Raw genomic sequence first — 18,277 nt, 5'->3', positions numbered from 1 at the left:
CCACAATTGGGATGTTGAGTGAAGCAGTCATTAAGAAAACACCCACATGCTGACTTTATTCAATGACTGCAATCCCATCTCTCCCAGTTGTGGTCATTAAGTAAATGCATGGGATGTTAAGTGAATGGTGCAAAAGAATTGCATCCTGAAGAAGGGCAGGCAGCTCCCCTTCATGTGCAGAAAGTACAGGAACAGAGCTCAGATGGTTTTATAATATGTTTTAATTGTTCATTGTACACAGCCCAGTGTCACCTTGTATAAGATGGGTGGCCATATACATTTGATAAGTGGAACTTATTGAAACGAATGAAGAAAGCAGTTTCAAGGAGGCAACAATTTAAGAGTAATTGTTTATAGAATTACATTCTTCTACACTGTTTTGCTTTGGGGCAAAAGTGACACCAAAAATTACTTTTAATTGCCTAAAATGGGACTAGAACTCACAGTCTCCCTATTTTTAGCCTGATTTATATAAATAATATGACAGTGCAATTTTTGTTTATTGTTATTAAAAATTAACATTTTTACTAAATTGACTTTTCTTTGGAAGATTGTTAATGCACATAGTTCAGGCTGACCTTTGAAGGAAAAATATGGAAAACCCATGTAGGAGGAAATGAATATATTTTGAAAATTACTGAATAAGAACACTTCACATTGTGTTCTTTTGCAGGCGCGATTCATAAAACTGACTTCTCATTTTATTTGTATTGCTTATTGATATAAAATTAATATTTGCTTCCAGATTTTGCTGTTCTAAATGAAATATGACAACAGCATTATTAATTGGTTTTACAATACGTGTATTATATTATGAAGGTACTTGAGTAAATATTACAGTTACCAGCAGGTGTCAGTATATAACTTTCAAGTCTCAGAATGTTAAAAAAATGTATGTTTTGTAATGACTTCAGTATGAGGGAAATTGAGTCTTGATTGTTTTTGATCAGTGAGATTGTACTTGCTCATTTTATTGCATATACATAGTTCTAAGCAGCATACTAACTTGAAAAACAATAAGGTAAAGTGATACATAAGCTATAACATGTACTTATCTGAGATCTTTTTTCGTAGACATCATCTGGGTGATCCTTAGTGTGGAAGTTGGAGGACTTTTAGGAGTAACGCAGCAGCTATCATCTTTTGAAACAGAGTTCAACACGCAACCACATCGTAAGGTAGAAGGAAACTTTAACCCGTTCGCCTCTCCACAGAAGAACAGGCAACCAGATGAAAACAACTTAAAAGACCCTGGGGGTTCCGAGCTAGACACAATCAGCAAAAACACGTGGGGGCCTGCTCCTGACCAAATTGAACAAGATCAGACTGAACTGTCACAAAACTCTGTAAATCTCTCCCCCAGCAGTCACTCAAACAACTTATCAGTAGTGACATACAGTAAGGTAGGTGCCCTGGGGATACAAGAGATGGGAAGGCAATGAGTCAATGCCCTGTATTATGTCAGTCCTTCCTTCAGACAGTAGCTTCTCCTTGTTACATCCGGTTGTAATGGTGTACTGTTGTACTGAATCCTACTGTTTATATTGCAAGGTCTTCTGAATTAAAAACAGGTTTAAACATGATTGTGCTAAAATGCTTTAAACTTTAAAAAATGGATAATGCATGTTGGATTTGACAGTGCGAAAACAAGAAAACTAATTTTTTAAGACTACGCTTAAAATTAGAGATCTGCAAAATAATTAAAACAAAGTTATGCATTTAGATTTGGAAAAGTAAGTGATAAATAGTTGTTTAATGCTTTTATGACAAGAACAACATAATCTTTGATTTTTTTATTGAACTGTAATTTTTTATTTTAAATGTTTTAGTTCACCCTTTGCTAACTGTAACACACACACACACAAACACACAAACACATATATTGCCATACAGAAAGTTATAGAATTAATTGTTCAGCCCAGTGTAATATAGTCAAGTTGCATGTACTGAACCTGTCATAGTGTAACATGTTGTATACAACTTGTGTTTAAAATGAATCAAAACTTGGACAATTTACAGTCTTAGTGCTACATACAATATTTTTTTTTATTTCATACATAGCTTGCAATGTTAAAGGAGAAGAAACTATGTCAGAAAAGATCTTGATGACACAGTGATAAAAAGAGGGGAGGATGTGTAGGGTGTGGGGAGGTTGGTTCAACTCCACCTACCTCACCAATTAACATCTGATCCCTAGAGGAATGAAGGCCTTGACACCTCCCCACCCCCTCCTCTCCCCATGTAACTCATCTCTGGCAGAAATGGGCTTAAGTCTAAGCCTATTCAGTATGCCTTTTATGTTATTCTTGGCAGGGGGATAAATGTCTGTTGGGTTAAATTTGAAAATAGGATGAGCAAAAATGATTGGCTTGCTTAAGAAAGAGGAAAAGAATTTAAAGATATATTGTGGTGGTCACATGATGCGGAACGTGTACCTTGGAATTATGACAAGAACAACATCTGTGCATTGAATCAATGAATGAACAAGAGGAGAGGCAAAAATTTCATTTTAGGCGTTAGTGTCAGACAAATTCGATGTGAGGGAAATATAAATTTCACTGAAAACTTCCTAAGAAACTTGAGAACAGGTGAATTTACTTTTAAAGAAAAAGTTGCTTCGTTCAGGGTTAAATAAAACGTCATGCTGTTATTTGTGATTTATTTTAATTTTCTTTTTTGTCAAATGACTTACGGATTTTCAAACACTGGTGTCTGGCTATCTACCATCTTAATTTTTTAAATTTTGCCTTTGGGTCTTATATGTTCCCAAATCTACCTCTAAGATGCAGCTTCGGGTGGTAGAATTAGTTTACTGGGATGTGTAAACAGAGTGGGTTGAGAACATTTGGAGATGATCCTAGATTATATTTAAGATGAAAATAATTCAGTTAAATATATTGATAAATAAGTGAATAGTGAGTTCAAGGATGTAAATTGTATATTTTAGAGTGCAGACACAACTATTGTAGTATATTCCAGATTCTTAAAGCTAAAAATACAGATAGTCCTCGTCTTATGACCACAGCTGAGTCCAAAATTTCTGTTGTTAATCAAAACATATATTAAATGAGCTTTGCCCTATTTTGTGGCCTTTCTTGCCAGAGTTGTTAAGTGAATCACTGCAGTTGTTAAGTTAGTAATAAGGTTGTTTACTGAACATGGTTTCCCAATTGACTTTGCTTATCAGAAGGTCTCAAAAGGTGATCACATGACTCTGGGGCACTGCAACCATCATAAATATGAACCAGTTTCCAAGCGTTTGAATTTATCACATGGCCGTGGGGATTCTGCAACAGTTGTAAGTGTGAAAAATGGTCATAAGTCACTTTTGACTTATGACAGTGCCATTGTAACTTTGAATGGTCATTAAATGAACTATTGTAAGTCAAGGACTACCTGTACCTCAAAATAAATATGATAAATGTGAGTTAAAATACTTCAAATGCTCATTGAGTTGTGTTACTGTATCCTGAGCATGTGTCAATATACTTGATACAGTGGGGCAAAAAAGTATTTAGTCAGCCACCAATTGTGCAAGTTCTCCCACTTAAAAAGATGGGAGAGGCCTGTAATTGACATCATACATAGACCTCAACTATGAGAGACAAAATGAGAAAACAAATCCAGACAATCACATTGTCTGATTTGGAAAGAATTGTTTTGCAAATTATGGTGGAAAATAAGTATTTGGTCACCTACAAACAAGCAAGATTTCTGGCTCTCACAGACCTGTAACAACTTCTTTATGAGGCTCCTCTGTTCTCCACTCATTACCTGTATTAATGGCACCTGTTTGAACTTGTTAGCAGTATAAAAGACACCTGTTCACAACCTCAAACAGTCATACTCCAAACTCCACTATGGTAAAGACCAAAGAGCTATCGAAGGACACCAGAAACAAAATTGTAGACCTGCACCAGGCTGGGAAGACTGAATCTGCAATAGGCAAGAAACTTGGTGTGAAGAAATCAACGGTGGGAGCAATAATTAGAAAATGGAAGACATACAGGACCACAGATAATCTCCCTCGATCTGGGGCTCCATGCAAGATCTCACCCCTGGGGTCAAAATGATCACAAGAACGGTGAGCAAAAATCCCAGAACCATACGGGGGACCTAGTGAATGACCTGCAGAGAGCTGGGACCAACATAACAAAGGCTACCATCAGTAACACACTACGTCGCCAGGGACTCAGATCCTGCAGTGCCAGACATGTCCCCCTGCTTAAGCCAGTACATGTCTGGGCCCGTCTGAAGTTTGCTAGGGAGCATTTGGATGATGCAGAAGAGGATAGGGAGAATGTCATATGGTCAGATGAAACCAAAGTAGAACTGTTTGGTAGAAACACAATTTGTCGTGTTTAGAGGAGAGAGAATGCTGAGTTGCATCCAAAGAACACCATACCTACTGTGAAGCACGGGGATGGCAACATCATGCTTTGGGGCTGTTTCTCTGTAAAGGGACCAGGACGACTGATCAGTGTATAGGAAAGAATGAATGGGGCCATGTATCGTGAGATTTTGAGTGTAAACCTCCTTCCATCAGCAAGGGCATTGAAGATAAAACATGGCTGGGTCTTTCAGCATGACAATGATCCCAAACACACCACCCAGGCAATGAAGGAGTGGCTTCGTAAGAAGCATTTCAAGGTCCTGGAGTGGTCTAGCCAGTGTCCAGATCTCAACCCCATAGAAAACCTTTGGAGAGAGTTGAAAGTCTGTGTTGCTCAGTGACAGCACCAAAACATCACTGCTCTAGAGGAGATCTGCATGGAGGAATGGGCCAACATACCAGCAACAGTGTGTGCCAACCTTGTGAAGACTTACATAAAATGTTTGACCTCTGTCATTGCCAGCAAAGGATATATAACAAAGTATTGAGATGAACTTTCGATATTGACCAAATACTTATTTTCCACCATAATTTGCAAAAAAATTCTTTCAACATCAGACAATGTGATTGTCTGGATTTGTTTTCTCATGTTGTCTCTCATAGTTGAGGTCTACCTATGATGTCAATTACAGGCCTCTCTCATCTTTTTAAGTGGGAGAACTTGCACAATTGGTGACTGACTAAATACTTTTTTGCCCCACTGTATATGTCCTAGTTTTGGAGTAAAATCAACAGTAAGCTACTGTGCAAGGATAGTCTTTTGATTAGAGATCCTAATTTGCATGAAACAGCAGTATCATGCATGTGATTATATACAAGATTTGCCCCAATTTTTCCAGAATTTCCTGATATTATCCTTCCTGTTTGCAGAAGATACTACACAACTAAAGCTGGTATCCCAGTTTGTATATTCTCTATATTAACTGTAAAGCATTATTGTGAAGGCCTTCATTGACTAAGTTATGATGCACAGCAGAAATATCCACATCATATAGAAGACTACAGTTTGTAAGAGAAATAAAGGTCCAGCATGAATTTTAAAAGAACACGAATTAATAAAGAATGGCTGTAAATTAAGCGAAAGGAGACGAAAGTAATACATATGAATGAATGTAGTCTGCTTATGGGCAGAGGAATTTATGAAGGGAAGATGAAAAAATAACACTGAATTTTGAATAAAATGTATATCAGAAAATATGAATTGTGTCATCTACGTTGTAAGTATGAAAGTCAGAATTAGTTTGGTTTCAGTTAACAGCAATAATGGAAAACAGAGATAAATTTTGGGAAGAATTGTATAACGTTCTGAATTAAAATAATCTAGTATTCATTTGTTACATGTCATAACTGAATGAGTGGTAACAAGATGAGACAGCACAGAAAGTGTTTGTGCCTTTCATACCTAAAGATGAATGAGAAGGATGCTTGGTGATTATGACCAATAATGACAATATATTGTACATTTAAAAGCATTTAATTTTAATTAAAAGGTTGAATGATTGATAACAAGAAAGAGAAAACATTTTTAGTGTTGGATAGACCATTTCATAATAGTGTGGCTTTTGGAAAAAAATGACAAGAAAAAACGTAAAAATGAAGAAAAAAAAACAATCAAAAGTAGAAATAGGATTACTGCCATATTAAAAGCTAGATTAACCTACCTGAAATATGTATGTAATGAAAGGGAAAATGTCAACAGATTGGAAGAGTTAAAAGAATTGTGATTCATATTGCCATAGAACTATGTGGAGTTTATGTTAATGAAAAATATGACAAAGATTCCTTGGTTAAACAGACTTTAATGGTGAACAAAATCCAACAGAAAATAAATATTACAAAAAAAATGAAGTTGAGATAAAGATATAATATTTAAGACACAAATGATTGAGAGGCAGAATAATGCAGAATAATTTTGATGCAAGTAAGAGAGCTTTTGAGTAGGGCTTTCTACTCAAATCCTTTAGTAGACTAAATGGAATAAAAAATGAAAGTGATAATAATTTGATATGAAACAGGTGAGAGAATGCTGAAGAAAGTATTTAGAGATCTATCAAAAAAAGTTGAAATGAATGCAATAAAACTTTAGTGCTCTAGAAAAAAATGATGAAAATGAAATCATAAATAGATAAGGTTCAAAATGATAACGTTGTAGGTATAGATGATGTAACTGGAGAAATGTTCAGTAATGGGATAGATAGATTGTGAAATGACTGTAATTTATTTAATGTGCGTGAAGATAGCATTGGAGCTTAATTGTTGGAAAATGCTGATATTGTTACCCCCTGTTAATGGAAAGTTTGCCAAAACTGTAGGGAAATTATTTTTGCCTCAAAACTGTTTGGCAGAATTCTGATTGTAATGTTCTATACATGTAGGGAGTATAGCATAGCCTTATATCAGCCAGGGACTGTACAGGCCAGATTCTTGCTATTTATATCATGTCACTGAGAAATATACAAATATGAGAAAGGCAGTTTATTTTTCATTATTTTAATGAAAATACTTCTATAATGAATGAGTTGAATTATGAAACGCATAGCATGGGTATATGTAGTTGAAAATTTGTTGCTGAAAGCATTTAGTGTGGTGTATGATTGAAATCAAGCAATAAATAAATGAAATGCTTAACAATTAATAATTGTTCTAATCAATTGTCTCAGAATACTGGAAGAAAAAGTCAATCAATATACAAACTAAACACTGGAGCAAATTCTACATGATGGGATCTTCTATAGATGATTGATTTAGATTATATATATTTAGATATATATATATTTCATTGAGAGAAAGTATTATAAAAAGTAAATCCTACAATAAATTTGCATTTTGACCAAGATATGGCAAATAGAAGCGCTGATTTCTTTTAATCATACAAATTGCTGGAGGATAGACTATTATGAGCATCCCTATTAGCTTAGTGGATATTATGCTAAATATAATTTTAATAATCAAAAAAGCAAGATATTTTTTTTATAAATGTTAATACCAATGTTTGCATTTTTAATAATATGCATTATATTCTTGGTAAAGAATAGGTAACTTTCTTTGCAAACCTAACTGAAAACAAAGTGTAGGTGATAGAGGCAAAAATTGTTTGCATGTATAATGTATAAAGTGTCCCTTGAATCAATCTCAATTCCTGGGGACTCTTCGGACATAAGTAACTTGGCATTTCCTTCTGGAATGTTTTTCAACTTTCTGGTCTTGCTTGGGATATTCTTGTGGTCTACCAAAATACTAACCGAGAACCACCCTGGTTACATTTTCCATAGTTGGACAAGGTCAGTTAGGTGCTGCTACCTGGTGTGAGCAAATTTATACTTTTGTTCTTGCTCGCATGTGAGCCTTCAAATCAGCCTTGATTCCCAGGGACTGCCAGGACCCTGCAGTTTTCTTTGCAAGGTTTTTAGAAGCGGTTTGCGGTTGCCTTCTACCTAAGGCTGAAAAAGAGTGAATTGCCCAAAGTTATCCACCTGGCTTTGTGCCTAAGAACTCATGGTCTCCTAGTTTCTAGCTAGGTGCCTTAACCACAAAATCAAACTGTTTCTCATTTGTATATGATGGACGGACAACTCAGTTCTAATTCACTGAATCATATGGGGCATTTGTCTACTCTGTTCAAGTGTTTGAGGAAAAAATGAGCCTTTTAATATTAACATGAGATTGTAGAAATAATATTTAAAAATTAAACAGATGCTTTATTAGTTTGCATTTTTTTTCCTCAGCAATAATATTAGCTTTTTAAAGACTGCTCATAAATTGTGTAATTAAGCCAATTATGTCAGTTACAGTGTATTCAGTTAGTTAAATTCTTGGATAACATCATTACTAAAAGATGTATTTATTCAAAGAACATTAAATTCATATTGCATTGATTTTGAGCATCAAATTAAATGTTTTCCTATATGGAAGATCTTAACAAACATACATACATATACATATGCACACACACACGCACACACACTATTATATAGTAAAATAATAACATCTTTGTGGTACAGGACTGGTAAACCATTTTTGTGAAACAGATGGGCTAAAGGACGAGCCTACTTGTGCAGGAGTAGAGGCACTAGCAATTCTTTTTTTTAAAAAACCATATATCGTACACAAAACACTAGGTCTTTCCATGTTTGTAGGATCTGGTTTGCCTCATCATTTTCTTTTCTTTAAAGGAACCTTACGGATAGTCCTTGCTTAAAAACTGATCACTTGGTGGCCATTCAAAGATGCCACTCCCCAGAAGCTATGGTACTTACAATTCCTATTTCAAACCTCAGTCACTCGCTCTTACGACAAGCTACAGAGATGTTTCAGTACCCCCACCTTTCTCTCTCCAATCCATCCTGCCAGGTCCCCACAGGCATTGGGCCTGTTCCTTTACCCCATCACCCATTGCACACTTACCTTTTGATGATGTCCAGACCTCATGTTGGGGAAGGAGAGGGTGGCTGAGCTGTGTGGCTATGTCTCAGAAGTGGTTGTCATTTTCAGCATGCCCACAATTCCTTGTGGTTGTATTGAAATGACATCCGCTTCTGGGAGGCTGCCACATGGCCCAGAGATAACTAATCCTTTTGCTGCCATAATGCAGTCTGCATAGTGTGGCAGAAAGCTCCAGAGCTCTGGAATCTTCAAAAAATAAATGTGCAACAGGTGACAGGGTAGGGAGGAGATCCAAGCCTTGCATGTCCCTGGTGAGGCGGAGGAAGGCTTGGGAGAGCCATTGTGGGGAATGCTTGTAGGGACCTGCAGTGTGGACGTGAAAAGACCTGTGAAGACCTGGTAGGGGGAAAGCAGGCCCAAGGACTCGGAGGATCTCTGGTTGGAAGAAGAGCACAGGTCTCCCAGAGCCTCTCCCATCCCAAGGCACCTTGTGCTCCACTTAATGACCCACACATTTGTTTTAAAGAAGCATCAGTGTGAGCAGAGGTTGTGGGGGCCATTAGGTGAGAGACTCTTACTTAACAGCCATCACCTCTTGAAACTGTAATGGGTAGGCTCCTACTTTCATAAGTCGAGGACTTATATATTTACCGTAGCTAATGCTAAATTTCTAAATGCACACTTTCATTCCAAAAATGAAAACAAATGATTAGAATTCAGGTTCCTTCTAAATAGGTCATCTCTTATTTTATGGAAAATGTTCATTCTGTTTATACATATATGTTTAAAGTATCAGGCCAAGCAAATGAAGCCAATTACAATAAACATAATTGTGTGGGGCTGGGAATAGGGATGGTTGACTATAGAATTATATTAGGATATACAGAGTAGCCCATTGCTTTTAATACTTGTGTCACTTAGAGAGAGTGAGTAATATATCAACACTCCTGGTGGGTAATCCATTTCTATCCAGTCTCATATTGTTTCTGAGGAAGTAAAAGTTGAGAAATATGAGGAAGATGCAAATACAAAGGGCATAAACCATTTTTTTTCCAGTGTAGCATTGGATCTGCACTTCATCTATTTAAATTTATACATAAAGCAGTTTGCAATTGGTCATTTTACATGCTAATTGTTTTGAACTGATTACTATCACTTAACATAACTGCTTTCCAAGTATATTTTTATTTTATCATATTTGTGTTATGCCTTTCTTCTACGACTTTAAGACTTTTCCAATTTTACTTTTATAACAACCCTGTGAGGTGATTGGCCCCGTGCCAGTAAGGAATTGAGAAAGGGCATTTGCTAGTCACAAAATACCCCAAAGTCTTAAGACGTTTTCTAATTATTTTTTAAAGCAATTGGTAAGCGTGTGTCCGTTTTGATAATGGAATTTAAAAATATGCCTGTTCACAATTGGGAGAGAATTCTTGTGTATATTTCTATGGATCATATCATAGTTATGATTTTTTAAAATCAACTATCTGGCTGATATGGCAGACAATCTAGGTACATAATTTAGTTCATTAGCTTGAGCAACAGCAGACGGGGAGTTTACTCATTTTGGAATAGAACAGATTTCCATTAATTTATGTACTGTATATTTGGAAAACCCACATAGATTTTATTCCTGTACAAGTAGCATATATATACATAATTCAAACAATTATAATATATTAAATGTATGCATGTATTCTTTAACATTGCCCCAAAATTATGCTATGCACAAAGAATATTCTTGTGTTTTTCCCAGGGAGACACTTAAGCCAAAATAGCTTAGTATTACGTAATTAGTTGTTCTGCTTGTCCTACCACCAATTTTTCAGCAATAATTTTGGCTTGTTAAGTTTGTGATTTAAGAAGAGTTTAAGAAGAGCTTGTTTAGCAAAGTGAGTGTAATATTTAAAAAAATGAAATCAATCCATATAAACAATAAATATGTTTCATGCCATTTCAGTATGGTTTGCATGAAAACTGAATGTTAATAGAAAATGTTAAAACCGAGGAAGTTCCTCTGGAGGCAACTATTAGATTATTTATATTTAAATAAAGATAAATACTTTTATGATAGTAATACATGCAGAAAAGATATATAAAATAGTATTTCGTTTTCCTCTTCTTTCTGTGTTCTAAAGAAGTTCAAACTAGAAGTATAGTATCTTTTTTTTAAAGAAAAGAAACATATATAGAAGAGTTCAAGCAAAATGAGCCAATGAATTATAGGGAAGAGATTTGGGTTATTGCATTATATTTGTATAGTGAACATTGAACAAAATACAGTACAAAATGCTCTGTTCATTTATGTTCAGTTTACATAAGTGATTCAAAAGAAAGCCCAAGGTAGTTTAGAGAAGCAATGACCAGGAACAGCCCAGGAAATGATGACAAAAAGAAGGTGATTGAATGGTATTATCTGAGGTTACCATCACTGTAAGTTAGGATATTTTTGTTTTGTTTTGCAGCCAGGCGTCAAAAGCTAATGTCTTTTTTTAAAAAAAAAAATTCTTCTATTATTTATTCAAACTGTACAACAAACAAAAGCGAAATAGAGTCAATATAGTTCTTCCAACGTTTTCTAAGTCTTGGTGTGGTAATTACATTTAAAAGGAAGCTAGGTGGGATAAGAGAATCCAAAATGTTATCTCCCAATTAATAGTATCACCGGTGATTGATGTGAGGTAAGAACTAGTTTCTGTTGAAGATTCTGAACAAGAAATGTTAACCTATTTCCTTGAATGAACTTGGAGAACAATATAGGCCACCCTTTGTGTTTTGTAAATCTTATGTGAAAAGGAGATTACTTCAGAATCCTTTTATTCTTGTGCTCATCTTTAGTGTTTAAGGTAATTTTTGCAGTTAAAAGGAAAAACTAATTTTCTTTTATTTGGATAATAATAATATCAAAACTAACGACTGTTTTATTAAATAAAATGTAATGTACACATTTGGCATGTGAAGTTGTTCGACTAAAGGCATTGCTGAATTGATTTGGACAGCAGTCCTGATTTCTCAGCCAACATAAAATAGTTGTACAGGATTATACCAAAAAAAATCATATTTAAAATGAGTCAGTAAGAAAATTACTGGAATAAATATAAATCAGATTTTAATTATGAAAATGCTTTTGCATTATGATTTGTATGCCACACAAATCAGGGAATAATGTTTTTTAAAACAGTATTTATGTCATTTGTTATCAGTGTAGTTGGATTCTCTTTAAGAAAGCCTTTCATTTATTTTTCCCCTTCCTACTGTTTTTTCTGCAAATACAGGGTTTTTTCCCCCAGACCAACTGAAAATTGATTTTCTTCTTTCCTCTTTTCCTTCCCCTCCTCTATTTCCCCATTATTTTTTTTCCTTTGTATTTCTCTTTTTTGTATTTTGATAAACTAATAAAAAATTGAAGAATCTCCACCAAAATAAAGTTGATCTTATCCATCAGTTGTGACAGAAACTGATGCCCAAACCTGACATCAGGGGCTGAGATAGAGAGTAACTGCTCCAGGTCACCCAGCCAGCTTTCATGCCTAAGACGGGTTCTAGAATTCACAGTCTCCTGGTTTCTAGCCTGGTGCCTTAACTACTAGACCATTTATTTAGCACTCCAAATATATTCTACCCTTGCTCAAGGAATTCAGTATGAATTGAATTAACATTTTGCTTCATTTTATCCTTATCTTACAACCTGTGAAACGAATCGGGATGAAAGAGAGTACCAGTCCCTGTAGTTGCAAGTAGCATTGAACAGGAATTTTCCCAATCCGTTTCCAATACTTTAATCATAACAGTGTTCTGGATCACTTCCACCCTCCATATTCAGGTGCTCTGCAAATCAGGTGGGCTGTAGATGCATCATGCTGAAGGCCTGCTGACTCATTGTAAATAGATACAACTGAATCTTTATTTCCTATAAAGAATGAATTCACTTATTATTATGTTTTGGCAACCATTGTCTTATTTATCCTACTATTTATGCTATTTTACAATTTATTAAAATATAAAGATAGTCAAAACATTTTTATAATGAGCACATTTAGACTTTTGAGAGGAAGCTGAAGGCACTCTAACAAATTTTCTGCTGAAGGGACGGCTTGCTTATTCACAGGTTACTTACCATGAAAGATATGGCCATTCCCAAAATAAGTTGTCATGTGACAAATTGGTGAAGTTGTGTTTGTCTAGTGTCTATCCATCCATCCACCATCCATCCAATTTCTAGGCTGCCCAACTCAAAAAATAGCTCTTGATAACTGCAAATTAAAAGCAGGGAGAAAAGTTTCAATTGCCCTGAGAAAACATTTTTAAAAGCTGCCATATAACCCCCAACCTAAAGGAGCCTGCCAGCCTCCAACCCAAGGCCCAAAGGGAGAGCTATGGTTTAAAAACTTACTTGAAGGCAGGTAGAACAGGCATTGAGTAAATTTTCTTTTGCCTTTAACAAAAAGCAGATGGTTTTTTTCTCACCTTATTGTTTGTGAACAGGTATCCTACTTTGTTCAGCAACTTGTAAGATACACAGGTGCTGCCATTAAAACAGATGTATGGCTCTTAACAATATGGATAGCAGCCTGCCACTATTTTTCTTATAATTGTTTTTATATGTATGTTATAGTTTATTGTATTGTATTTTTCTAACATGTTATATTACATGTTGTTTGAACATTTAAGTAATTAAAACATATTTCTTTAAAGAATTAAATCATAGTTAAAGAAAAGTCCTGCAGCCCTCCCCCTTTTTTTTAAAAAAAAAGAAACTCGGTATTATTAGCATATTGCCAGGAAAGAGATACATTCTCAGCATTTGATCATCTGAAAGCTTTGAAGATTTGAAATATTCAGTATTATATGTCCCCTAAATTTGATCCTAAGACCTGAAAGACCAGGTTATGGACAGATTGTCATAGACAAAATATATCAGTGTGGTTTCTAAGAGCCAACACTGATCTGTTGGCACCTTATTAAAAATTGATTGTGGAACCAATAATTAAAAATAATGTTTTTAATTTAGTTTCCTGCAAGAGTGAGCTAAACATTAAATATATATAATTCTATTAGAGGAAAGTTAGTAAACAATTTTGACATCATGATATATCAGATTATTAATGGCTGATGTTAAAAAGATCCTGGGCAGAAAATTGTGGCATACTGAGACAAATCTGTGCAGTTTTACTCATTTGTAGCTACTGGTCAGCCTAACAACATTCTGCAGGATTTATCTTCCAGCAAATATTTTTGTTTTGACTTATATCAAAGGAAACTGTTTTATTGCAAATAAAACTAATCTGTGTTTTATGCAGCTTTTGAAATAAAGACAGTTTTTATAAAAATATTGGTTTTTATACCAATATTTTAGTGCCATAAAGCATAAATAACATAGGTGAACAGCTTTAAAAGTGTAAATGATTAAAAACTTAAGACTGTTTTGAGATTATGAATACAAAGTATTGATTTTCAGAAGCATGTAAATAGTAAACATTCTAAATCTGAAGTGTGATTCAACAGATGATTTGGCTATATATGTGGACCACTATACCAGATTATTATGATTAGAAAAGAAATGATAGCAATAAATATTTTGTCAATTTTAGAATTTATTATCGAAATGTGAATAAAATAACTAAACAAGGGACATATTTTCTGGGAATTTTGGTGCTAACATGTTTAGTTGCAGAAATCTGGATTAAACAGCTACATAGAAATGTGAAGAGTAAATTAGCATAGTTGCAGAAGACTTTTAAAGTTTAAGATTTGATTTTTCAAACATAATGAAATAGATTTTGCTTAATATATTCCCCAAACTGAAATTAATTTTTTTCTTGTTCTTTTCCAGGGTTTTCATGGTCCTTATCCCTTTGGACAGTCTTAAAAACAAAAACGGGTATCGTCAAGAAGATAATTTGACAAAGAACGGACATTGGAGAGATGGGAAGTTCTTGTGGCTCATAGAAGATACATCACGAACTCCCTTCTTACTCTCCATATCCTGGGATAAGAAGAAAACAAACAATAACTTAAGACTAGTTGTTTCCAGAAAAAAAACCCTAAAGTATGCATGTGTGAATGCTGAATTTCAGGAGTGCTGTTCAGTGCTATGAGAGAGAAAAATACACCAATGTTTTGTTTAGAAGTTATTGTCACAGTTAATTAGGTAGCCTAAAAGAAATTTTTTAAAAAGATTAAAATGGAGAAGCCATCTCTTTTTAAAAGAAGTTATTTTGCCTACAGAGCAGTTGTAGACTGAGCAAATGTTATTTTTCCCCACAACTTTTAAAAGGGACAGCGTGCATTTTTATAGAGATATGCTTGCTATGAAATAGATGTTTTGCTTAGCATTTTCTTGGTTGGTGCAGCTGCTATTTGTATGTCAGGTGATATTAATTTCTAGCTGGATTCATAACCAGGTCCATGAATTTTAATGTTTTTTTTAGTTGCTTTTTAATTTGCTGTTGGCACTATGCAATAGTCATCTACTTGTTCTTTTCCATTTAATAAAGTTGTTCAAGTCCAGTTTCACCATTCACAGATAGATGAAAAAGTAGAAAGGAGTATGATGACAGTGGAGATTTGAGTACGTACCTGCTCATGCTAGATTTTAAAAGTTTTTCCTGAATAGTTTAGAAAATTGCCATATTCTCATTTTCTTAAATATGCTGGGGCTGTTGTTGAAACATCTGTATGTCTATGTCCATTTTGTGCCAAGAAGAATTTTGATTTCTAGAATATTAGAGCACATCTTATTACTGTTTCCTGGCATTTTTAGGCGTAGGAGTATCACATCTTCTTTTCTGTAGAGAGATAATTGATTTTTTTCCCTCTGTTGAAAGCGACTGAGTACCTTTGGATATGTAGGAGAAGGAATCAGCAGCTGCCATTCAAGTAATTTATTTTATCAAATCTCTACTTTAAACCTTGGTTTTCTAGTTTGTATATGAAAAGCTAGTGTTGCTTGAAGTCTGCCTATGTGCAATCCATGGAGAATGATAGCCATATATAACTGAGGCCAAGCTGTCCAGTTAACAGAGCACGGTCTCTTGAAATTCTTGGGGTTTGCATCAGTGCAAGACTTTGAAAAGTGGGCGGGGAATCTGTGTAATTCAGAAACTTGAACTAGCAGCCATCTGCCAAAGAGAGAAAAATATGCAATACCCCCTTTCTTTGATTTCACTCAAAAGACCAAACTGCCTATTTTGTGTTTGAGGGAATAATGTCGAAACATAGTCTGATGAGGATGTAATAGAGACTATTGCTGGACTCTAAGTATTATCTTCTAAATTAACTTCTCATAGGCTGATGTAAAGAGCCGTTTAAATGTATGATACTCTTGACCATAAAGTTCCTGCCAGATCATATAGATAGCTCCTGCAGAGTCTGACTGACTGAGATCTGAAGAAGCAGGTATTGAGAGATGCAATTTTCCTAGGACCGGTTAGCCATCAAAGATTGTTTGCTCATTTGAGGGATATTTTTTTCTTGACACCTAATTTTATTTATCAGCCATAAACACTGGGAGATATTAATGCAAAAATAAAAAGCACCTTACCTTGAAAAGGTAAAGGATGGAGTATTGGTACTGAAAGGTATTTTTCATTACTCCTCAGCCATTTTTCTAACATGGATTTCTAAATATTTATCTTAAATCACTTCAAGCAATATATTTTCCAAATTCAAAAAAAGATGTATAAACTGATTATGTACAGCATTACTCCTGTTTTGTTTTAATTTCTCCCTTGATGTAGGCAAGCACCTTTCTAGATAGGCCAGCAAAAGATTGAGTGACCAGATAGAATATATGTGTGTATGCAAATGAGTGAGTATGTTCTTTGGCAGCAATGAGGGAAATCTTAAAATAAGTAGTCGTTAACCTAATAAAAAAAAAAGCTTTTTGTTTAAAAGAGTTACCCACATATTTCACCCACATAAACATCCAGCTTTTATTGTAAAAATTGTGTATCATTTTTAACAGTGTGCAGAAGGAAAATTGATAATTGCCAGCCAACAGCTTACTGTTGGTGACCTTTTCACTTTGGTAATTTCAAATATTTTCTCTTTTCTCAAGTGCTAGTGACTTATACAAATTGAACAAATCTCTGCTATAGAAAATGCAAAAGCCAGCAGCAGTAATGAGTTACAGTATACCCTACTTTTGAGTTTCTAAGATTGTTTTCCTCTTTAGGGATGAATTTCCTTCAGCTATGAAATTAAATCTGTGAATATTTTGTATAAGGGGACAGCCCTTTTAGGCATGGCAATGAGAAGATGTTTAAATTGTTTACTATTCTTCCTTTGGTTTCCCCGTCTGATTTATCAGATAGTAAGATCTTAGGGCTCAGAGTATAATTCCTGAGTTATAAAGCCCCTTATGATGATTTTGGGCGTATGACAAAATCATGTTGATTAGGTTGGAAGCAGCACTTTCATGTTTGAACTGTTAAGAACATATATCTATCTTGGCATCAAGGCTTGTTTTCAGAACTATGTAATACTTATATCCCAGAACCAACAGGGAAAGTTTATGCAGTGTGTGGCATTTTTCCATTCCCGGTGAATGAATGGGCTGTAGCTTTTAACAATTGCATGGCAGCAGGAACTAAAAAAGTGCAAAAAATGATAATTCAGTAACATAAGAAAGCTGTTCTTGTAGACATGCTGCATGATATGCAATAACGGCAGAGATCTCTTATCAGGAAAATGTGATAGGATTGAAGATTTTCATGTCAACCTCACTCCAGACACCGCTCCTGTACAGTTTTCAGTTTATCTCTGCACACTGTCAAATTTGAAGTTGCCATGAGTGTTTAGAGTGCAATCAGTATACATTTGAAAGTTGTAAGGGCTCTCAGAATGTTAATGAAAACAAACCCATCTTCTTCAAATGTTACAGTGTATATATACATATCCTTATTTCCTATAGCATCTGTAGAAGAACGTTAATGAAATAGTTGTTAATGCCCTTCTACTGAAGTGATAATAGTATTTGGTCATGAAGGAAGCTTGAGCCTGCTTGATCCATGTCTGTGTTCACTTGTACTTCATTTCTCTTGTGTGATTAGAAGAAATTATGATAATTCCTGCAAAGAATAAATGCCAGTAATTATAATGTAGTAAGTTGTTTTCAAATTTAAATTTTTTTAAAATGCAAGCTTAACCATAGCCCAAACTTTTGAATTTGAATATGTTGGTAACCAACTTCTGTACCTGGAAATATGACTCCAGCCTGGAATGGAAAGCACCCAGACTCTTCACTGGAAAATTGGACAAAGCCCTCTGATAGAAAATAAGCTCTGGCCACTGGGTGGGGTGTCAAGCTTGTACCAACAGACTGGCCTGGGTTATTGCCATTATATGGAGAAAATAATAAGTGCAAAGTAGGGTGGACCCAAAGATTTGGAAGTGTGTACTACTTATCCTTCCCTGTTGCAAATGAATCCTGTCTTGAAACTTTCTAGGGAAAATATAGTTGAAGTTCACTGGGATAGGAAATGCACGCTGTCCCATGTC

The 18,277-nt window shown here is 35.0% G+C and overlaps 1 protein-coding gene across 2 annotated transcripts in view; it reads left to right on the top strand.

Moving 5' to 3' along the window:
- ILRUN (inflammation and lipid regulator with UBA-like and NBR1-like domains) overlaps positions 1-17,375 on the top strand; it is a 42,730-nt gene extending 25,355 nt beyond the window's left edge. Inside the window, exons 4-5 of one of the 2 annotated variants that reach the window (XM_032217361.1) lie at positions 1,075-1,403; positions 14,610-17,375. In XM_032217361.1, coding sequence (XP_032073252.1) covers positions 1,075-1,403; positions 14,610-14,645 — 365 coding nt within the window. In that variant the 3' untranslated portion in view covers positions 14,646-17,375. Of the gene's footprint in view, positions 1-1,074; positions 2,075-14,609 lie in introns of those variants that run through there. The other variant, XM_032217360.1, reaches the window with a different exon arrangement.
- The last annotated feature ends 902 nt before the right edge of the window (positions 17,376-18,277 follow it).

This window comes from Thamnophis elegans, chromosome 5 (assembly GCF_009769535.1).
Source record: "Thamnophis elegans isolate rThaEle1 chromosome 5, rThaEle1.pri, whole genome shotgun sequence".
In the NCBI taxonomy this organism is placed as follows: Eukaryota; Metazoa; Chordata; class Lepidosauria; order Squamata; family Colubridae; genus Thamnophis; species Thamnophis elegans.
Note: the sequence above shows the minus strand (reverse complement) of the source record. Positions and strands in the feature narration are given on the sequence as shown.